Source organism: Alosa alosa, chromosome 12 (assembly GCF_017589495.1).
Source record: "Alosa alosa isolate M-15738 ecotype Scorff River chromosome 12, AALO_Geno_1.1, whole genome shotgun sequence".
In the NCBI taxonomy this organism is placed as follows: Eukaryota; Metazoa; Chordata; class Actinopteri; order Clupeiformes; family Clupeidae; genus Alosa; species Alosa alosa.
This window is the reverse complement of record NC_063200.1, coordinates 8,489,666-8,498,379: the sequence shown is the minus strand read 5'-3', so window position 1 is coordinate 8,498,379 and position 8,714 is coordinate 8,489,666. Positions and strand designations below refer to the sequence as shown.

General features: G+C 41.0%; 1 protein-coding gene across 1 annotated transcript; it reads left to right on the top strand.

Annotated features, from left to right (window-relative positions):
• Nucleotides 1-1,711: 1,711 nt before the first annotated feature.
• On the top strand, nucleotides 1,712-7,800 carry cplx4a (complexin 4a). The gene is made up of 3 exons (XM_048258213.1): nucleotides 1,712-2,053; nucleotides 4,571-4,658; nucleotides 6,854-7,800. Exons 1-3 carry the CDS (start codon nucleotides 1,896-1,898, stop codon nucleotides 7,079-7,081), a joined length of 474 nt encoding a protein of 157 aa, XP_048114170.1. The 5' UTR covers nucleotides 1,712-1,895; the 3' UTR covers nucleotides 7,082-7,800.
• The last annotated feature ends 914 nt before the right edge of the window (nucleotides 7,801-8,714 follow it).

Here is an 8,714-nt window from a genome sequence, read left to right as displayed (position 1 = left end):
TCTGAGAATGAAGAGTTGATTGCACAAATGAGAATATATCATAATTGAGGAGGAGGATGATGTTAGAAAAAGGTGAAACATCCTCTGAATAGCAGTATAGTGGATGTCTTCATCTGTGTCCCCTCTCTCCTCTCCTTACTTTCAAATATACATCCTCTTATCCATCGTCCTATACCCTTATCATCCTACAATACTTGCTGTGTATATTTTACAGTATACACTTGACTTCCTGACCCCCATCAACACTGGGGATTATATACCATGGCTTTGCCATAAATAGTCTGCCACATCTGTTACACTCGCCAACCACTGGCACACAATATCACATGAGCACGCTGCAATATTTTCCAACCAGTCTCTCTTTCTCACACACATGTACACACAGCTTTGAGCCATCCTGGTCGAAGGGCAGAAAAGAGAAGCTTTGAAGAACAGCCCAGTCTGTGTGGCTACCAATGTTGCACATTTACCAATTTGATGGAATGCCATTATGCCACCTATGGATGTGCAAATAATATAACTTCACCTCAGATATCAGATGATCTATAATAAATGCTCTTTCTAATACATTGCCAAAACCGTATGCATGTTTGTAGTTATTTGTTGTGATAATTACTTGGTGACCAGGCTTGGTGCTGAGCTAATTAATAACACTGAAGAAGGGTCAGCTGCAGAGTGGTGCAACTGAATACATCCTAACTGTAAGCAGCTATCAACCATCAATAATGCTAGTGGCTCAGATTTGGACATGTTAGCCTTCCTCCCATTATCCACCATACACTGTAGATCTGAAAACTCTTTACAACTTTTATAATATACCAATGGCCTGTGGATCTATGGATTTTGAGAACAATTTTTTCATTACCTTATACAACCTCAAAATCAATCTACGCATTTAGGTTGGCCATACATTTAAGAGCTGATGCTTTCTCAGACATAGACTAATATGTGCAGTAATGCTCACATCTGATACCCTGGCTCAGTGAGCAAGGAGAGAGATCGTGACAGCACCACTTGTTGCCTGCTGGCTCCGGCTGGGTCTGCTTTCCCCTCCACTGCACTCAGAGGGGGATGTGGTGTGATGTGAGGGGTCTGTGGTCCTGTGGAGGTGGACATGCGTTAGTGGGGAGTGGGGCCACAGTGGGCTCTCCCCCACACTGCACTCTCCAGCACCCCTCACAGGGCTGGACAATGGGCAAGGGGAAGAGCCACACAGCCCTAGCAGATAAACAGTGGGATAATCCCTGCTTGTGCTCCCTGTCCACTTCCCTCCATCCCCCCTCCATTCCCTCTCTCTCTCTCTCTCTCTCTCTCTCTCTACCTCCCTCCCTCCCTCCCTGGGCTCAGGAGTATAAATGGATGGGTAAATCTCTGGACGATTTGGCCGCAGGACATTGGCTAGCCCCTGTCTTAGGTAATGTGATTAAGGGTGAGTGGGCGGGGACGGTCGGTCCGACGCTACGGCGGAGGAAAGACAGTGTCAATGTATTTTCCAAAAGCCCAAATTTCATGGTGACCTTTAGTGGCAAAGCACAAGCTCTCATTTTCAGAGGAGACATTTTCATCTGTTTTAGACCATCACTTCCACTCTTTGGGTAGAGAGTATAAATTGATAAAAACAAGCCCAGGCCATCTTCCCCTCAGAATAGTGCAGTGGGGAGGTTTAATCCGGGATTACAGCCCCAGCATAACTGTGTGTGTGTTTTTTTTTTTCTTTTTTTGGCGTCTGCTCAGTCGTCACAGTGTGCCCTTCACAACAGATAGAGAGATAGGCAGCAGATTGGTTACACAGACTAGGCACTGCTAGGAATCCAACCAGGGGCCATTACACTACTGGAGTTTTGATTCAATTACAAATTTACATCTGAATCTCTCCAGATTCCCATAGGGCAAAAATGGCTTTCCTTATCAAGACCATGATAGGTAACCCCCTGTCGGGAGTAATGGGGGGTCAAGACAAAGCTGAGGAGGAGACCCCCAAGGACCCCGCTGCCGCTGCTGGCATGACCCGTGAGGAGTATGAGGAGTACCAGAAGCAACTGGTGGAGGAGAAGTAAGTACTGGGGCAATGCGCCGCCATTTTAGCCTCATGGGATGATAGGCAGCCAGCGGGAAAAAAGCAGGAGACGGGAAATGAGCGCCATCAGCTCATCTGATGACATGCAGCAGATAGCAGCCTATTTAGAAACCGTTTAGCAACACTTAATGGCCATATGCACATTTTAATCATGTTGGGATGTCAGAGCTATGGATGATTGTAAACTGCCATAATTTTTCCAAAGGTCAAACGATGACAGTAGACATGTCACACGTAACATGATGTTTTTTTCTATATAACCTGCACCATAACGTCTTTTTAACATCCCAACACATCATTTTCTCTCTAAGCTGATGACCATACCTGCAATACAAAGTGTGAATCCGATAAACATTGCTTCTAAACACTGTTGTGTTTTATGGTCATCAAGATGAAGATTAATGATACACCACTGTATGATACTTAACTTTGTAATCACATGGATTCCAAACTAATTACAAATTTAACTGTTTCATTTTAGAATTGCATCAGAAAAGGTGGAGCTTTGTGACAATAAAAAAAAGTACTGATCATGGTGGTGATGACATCAGAGAGTAAACGTCACAGGAACAGGCAGCTTAGCTGCCCTCAAGACAGGGGCTTAGCCCAGGTAAACACAGGCCTACTGTTTTATAGAAACATGCTCAGGGAAGTGAACAAAAATAGACAAATGCTTTGAAGTCTGTTGTGATGGCTTATGTTCTTTTGTCAGTTTAAATGAAGTGTGTGGAGTATTTAAGTTGTGTGTGGATTTAGTTGGCCCATTATCAGAGTTATACCTGATATTTCAGCCAAAGAGAATGGATGCTTATACAGATCACAGTCTCCATTATGGTTCATTAAATGTATTTACTAGATGCCAGATCAGACAGGGTACAATGTCAGCAGAATTTTTATAGGAATTGACAGCCTGGAGGTTCTGCTCAGCAACTCTCAACATGGGTGTGACAGAACAAAGTTTTTGATTTGTTATCTGTAGCTAACAGCACTTCTATAAACAATACACAAAAAGCCTCTGATCTACCAGAGTGATATGAACACTCCATAGCCATGGTATATATTTTTAAACAATATATCGATAATGTACAGAACATATTTTGTCAATATATAATGGTGATTTATTGGTTTATATGGATGATTTATTGGTTTATATGGTTTATATGGATGATTTATTGGTTTGTAGGTGAATAAATTGCTTGTGGTCAAAACACCACCAACTTAAGAGGAAGGACATTACATAACGTGATTAGGCTTTCTGGCCTGTGATGGAATGTCAGGCCCCTTCCCAATGTTTCCAGTGGCCACTGAATGGATGCCCTGTGTTTAACAAATAACCATCCAACCAACCAACAACAAGATTGAAGCAAACATTGTAGTACTGTGTCTCACTTGTCACTTCCTGTATGTTTCTGTATTCTAATAGTATATTGAATACAATGACACAAAAGTAGCGTCTTTAGATTGTCTTCACCACCTGCTATTAGAAAGGTTGTTGTCAACATTGCATCTTTGCCTAATCCTAAATCTGTCTGAGTAAATCTGTTCAACTCATAATCCTTACATTTAATTAGCTAACTATGTGTTTCCAGTCTACATTATAGCAACAATATTTTTTATCAATAATGCCATATAATATAATAGAGTGTGTGTGTGTGTGTGTGTGTGTGTGTGTGTGTGTGTGTGTGTGTGTGTGTGTGTGTGTGTGTGTGTGAGTGAGTGTAATGGAGGTGAACTCTGAGCTAGCATGCTAGTTGTCTGTAAACCCCTAACCTTCTAGCTGAGTTGGAAGCCTGGGCTTTTAGCTCAGTGGATATTGCGTTCGACTCCCATGCCGGTGTGTGTTGTGGTGGCGGGTTCGAGGACCGTTAGCGGCTGACAAACTGACCTCGGTTACATGTGTGTGTGTTCCTGTTAGTGTGATTTATTAAGAGAGGAAACAGTAACCTTATTAATTTAGTAGAAACCGTATTCATTTTGTAGAGATACAAACGGCTCATGTTTAGCTTGAGCCATGTCTGAGTGTCACCTGCCTGACTGAGTCCATCCATGGCACTGCTGGAGCATGTGGCACGTGACTTGGGCTCAGGTGTCACTGCATCCCTGGATGAACAATGAGATTAGCAGTCTGAACCACTTTAGCCCTTCACCTCATCTGAAACCTTCAGCCCTACAGGTCATACAGAGCTCCTACTGTACCTACTACAGTGAAGGACAGCACACCTGTGCAACAATGAAAGCACAACTGTTGTGGCTGACTGTTGTCACTGTGAATAGTTGGAACTTCACAAACTAGGGATTTGGGTGTTCTGACCTAATGCGGGATCATGGCCTGAGTTGCCCTTTTCTGATATATTTTAATCCCAATTTACTTCCCTCTAGGAACAGATTGAAAGGGTCTTTTCCTAGCTAACTCTAGCACTCAGATTAAAATGTGTATCAAAAGTGTCTGGTATACCTATGCCAAATTATTTTTGTGTGATTTTTGTGCGACAGGATGGAGAGAGATTCAGAGTTCTTAAACAAGAAGGCTGAGAGGGCAACGCTCCGGGTGTGCCTTAGAGACAAATACCGCTTGCCGAAGGTAAGACACCTAACTATGTGAGGTAGCCGAAGCCCTAACTAAACTAGGAAGTGACTTAAACAACAGGTAGCATCAGGCAGCATAGTGTGTCTACAGGACATGGTAAAATAAGAGAGAGTGATCTGCACACCATATAGCTCCTTTGGAAGGTTTAAGATCACTCTTATATTTTACTTTTGGAGTCATTTCTCTGATCCAGCACCCATCCAAAATGGTGAAAAAGAATGTGCGCGGTCACACGTCTACAGGACATGGCCCATGTCTTGTCCAAGGCCCAGGCCATGTGACAGGTAATGATGCAGCACCTGTAGGGAAAAAGAAAATCTACCCAGCTGCCCAGATTCATACCCACCCCCACTCTAGGAAACTATTGCGACCAATAAGGAAACGATCGAGGCCTTCAAATGCCAAAAGATTAGCACACCAGTGAGTTAACTAAATCACTTGAGGACTTTGCGTGTGCCATACTGTGTCCTTAGCGTTAGTCCTTCCCTGGCTGCTCCAGCCATCTGCCACTCACGGCTGAGGTGTCCATCTCTCCACACCGCACAGTAACAGTCACGCTGCTCTAATACAGACCGACTCACTTCACCCATCCTCACTGGGGATCTATCTATCACTGTGGAATACTTTTGGACTTAAAGGAAAGGCAGAATGGAGAGTGAGCAAAAGGTAGGCCGGCATTCCAAATAGAAGTGTTTACATGTCTTGTTGGTGTTAAAGGGATCAAAGCCTACACTGGAATCTTTAACTTCGTTCTTTATTACTTTGTCACTCTGGTCCTTTGGTTCGTGTTTAGTTCTTTGAATGTGAAACGCATGGTGATAAAGGCACCCATCCAATAGAAATCTGATCATTTATCCAAATTCAAAAAGTGTCAATATATGTAAATTCTTCAAAAACAATGACAACACATCCCAATAGAGTTTGTTGTAGGTTGTATAAATGGTAAACTTGCCTGAAAGCTTAAAGGTGCAGTCAGATGCAGGCAGGCACGTTTGTTCGTGTTTATGTGTATATTGTTTATATGTTTGTGTATATTTTGTTCGTGTTTATGTGTATATTCAGATGCTTTTGAGCAAAAATCGCACATTCTATTTTAACCAAGGACCAAACGAAACACGCCAGAGAGGTAACTCAGCCCTACCTTCAGCATTCCCAGAGAAATTCCACGCAGGGTTTTATTTTTGGTTGGGGGACAGGCTGACCCCACTTTGTTCGTTTCCAGTTTCCGGAGCCTGGACTGAGGAGGGATGATTGCTGAATGCGACAAAAAAAATGATAGACTTGAAGTAAAGTCCCTGACTGCACCTTTAATTAAAATCAAAGCATTTAACAACACATGTAGCCTTACAGACAATCCCATTTTAACAATTAAAATATAATAAGATTACAATTATTGTTCTTTAAACATTTTTAATTTGGGGCCATGTGTACCGTAAAAACATTATGCATCATAATTTGTTTGTATATTTAATCTGGTTATTTAACAAGGGCATTTTGAGGCTCAACTGCCGAGAGAGGACTATTTTCATGTCATTGTCATAGTCAGACAGACAGATGTTTTTCAACTTTTCTGAATGATTGTGGTGTGAATTCTGAATAGCTAGCAGACTGCAGTAATAACTAGCAAGCTGGTATGTAAACAGCCAGCACTGTGCACTGTGCCTAAATTGACAAGTGTTACTGAAATGACAAAAAAAAAAATGTAGTTTCACAGATAGCAGTAAGCTATAACCTTCCATAGGAAATATGAAATAATCACAAGTTAAAAATCTAATGTGGGAATAATTATCTCCTGAACTGTGTTTTTTGTGTTCTCAATAAACGCAGAGATACCAAGCAATTATAACTTGCATTGCTTAAATCTCTCAGACAGTTATCATTGAGCAACAGCGAACCGCTTAACAAGTAACGGGTCATGTTTGCCCCATTTAGTTTCTATTAGGTTATTTTGGGTGTAGCTTTTTTGGGCAAATTGAAGTTCACCTCTGTGTCCAAATAAAATGATAATCAGCTGTGTGGGTGACAGAATTAAACATTTTCTAATGTGCCGAGTCAGTTGATAGTCACATTTTATCAATCAAATAACCTTCAGTATTTGAATCCATGGGAATCTCCTACTGCACCCCACATCCAGTTCAACCATATCAAAATGTGTGTAATCCCTGTAACTGACCTGCCTCTCCTCACAGAGTGAACAGGATGAGAACATGATCCAGATGGCAGGTGATGACGTGGACGTGCCTGAGGAGCTGCTGAAGATGGTGGACGAGGACGCCACAGAGGAAGAGGAGAAGGACTCCATCCTGGGCCAGATGCAGAACCTGCAGAACATGGACATGGACCAGATCAAGGAGAAGGCCTCAGCAACCATGGCAGAGGTGAAAAGCAAGGCCGAGGAGAAGTGTTCTGTCATGTAACGGGGGAAATGACAACTTACAAAAGAAAAAGAAGCGAAAGTTATAAATGATAAGGGAAACAGGTCATTAATTCTGGCTCTCAAGAAATTGCAGGTTCCGAGACATGCTCTCCTCCCCTTGCTTTGATCACTGTTGGCTTGCTGGCTGGTTGGACGAACCTCATAGCTGATGTCATTGGAACCTCCTCTCTTGCCCAAAGATTTCTCTGAATCATGCCCATTGATGTGCATCCTCACCCTAATATCCTGTGGGATAGATTTTTTTGTATGTGATGTATGAATAAAACATGTCTTAGATGTTCCCCTTTTCTTTTTCTGTCCTCCCTCTAAACCCAGGACCCTAGGAAGCTACAGTGCAATTACAGAACTTTGAAATATGTTAACAAAGTATGACATATATACATATTTCTAAATATTTTTATTTATCTAAAATAATATCACTGGTGAATTCATGTTAAGTATGCTTCATCATTCATATCAGCGTGTTATAACAACATTGCTAGGCTTCATACCTGCTATTTCACAGAAATGAGTGTAAGATCAGCAGCAGCAACAGCTTCCTTTATTTTGCTGAATGTTACGCCAGGGAAAATGTGTGTTTAGCAATTCTTTATTCGTTGCATATGTAAGAAGTGATTTACTCTGTTCAAGTATACAATCATGTAAATGCTGGCTAAAATGAATGCTGATTGTTTTACTTAATAAAACTGTGATATATAACTGTGCCTGTTATTTGTTTATTTGTAATTAGAACGCTTCCCTTAGTATATATATTACAGTAGCCTACAGATACGCTTGAGCCTTTGAACCCACAATATTGTCACTGTTAGCATCTCCAACAGCTGCTTTCTGTGCTGCTCCTGACTGAGACACTGATTCACCCCCATGTGTATTTACACAAACACATGTATTTGGGGAACAACTGTATCAAACATTCAGTCTAGGACAAGGACCAGGGAAATACCTATGATGCAAAAACAAATGGAATATATACCATAAAATGAATATTATTAGATATTCATTAGATTTGTTTATCATTAACTTATTTTAGCAAAGGCAACACAAATGTGAAAATATAGAATGTATAGTGATGTCGGGCTAGACGTTGTGCGTACTCATGGTCTATTGTTAGGTATTTGCCCTCTCTATTGACAGTGAATCAAAGTCATAGATATGGTGCCCTGCATCAAAGAATACCAAAACTGTGTTTCTCATTATAGATTATTATGTGTTCAGTATGAATGAACAAATTTAATTAAACATATAGGCTATCCAAAGTGTGTAATCTTGTGTTATCTTTATTTAATTAACACATGTTTGTCTTGTAAATAATACACCTCAACAGTCAGCTTACTTACTGTGGTAAATCACTTGAGTAATCATGATAACATGCATTTAAGATGCAAAGCCCCAAAAGGACTGTATTTTACACACAAAGATGTAGTAACTTGGACTTCATCCATGTGTTAAGATTAAATGAATTAGCTTAGGCTCTAAGTACCAGATTTACACAAACACCATACAAGAATACAGATGAGAGGAATGGGTCTTTATTTAATTGGTGATTACTGTGGAACTTTTGTAGAGAAGTGATTAGTTTGAGTGAAAAAATCCTCAGTCTTATGAATTTCATG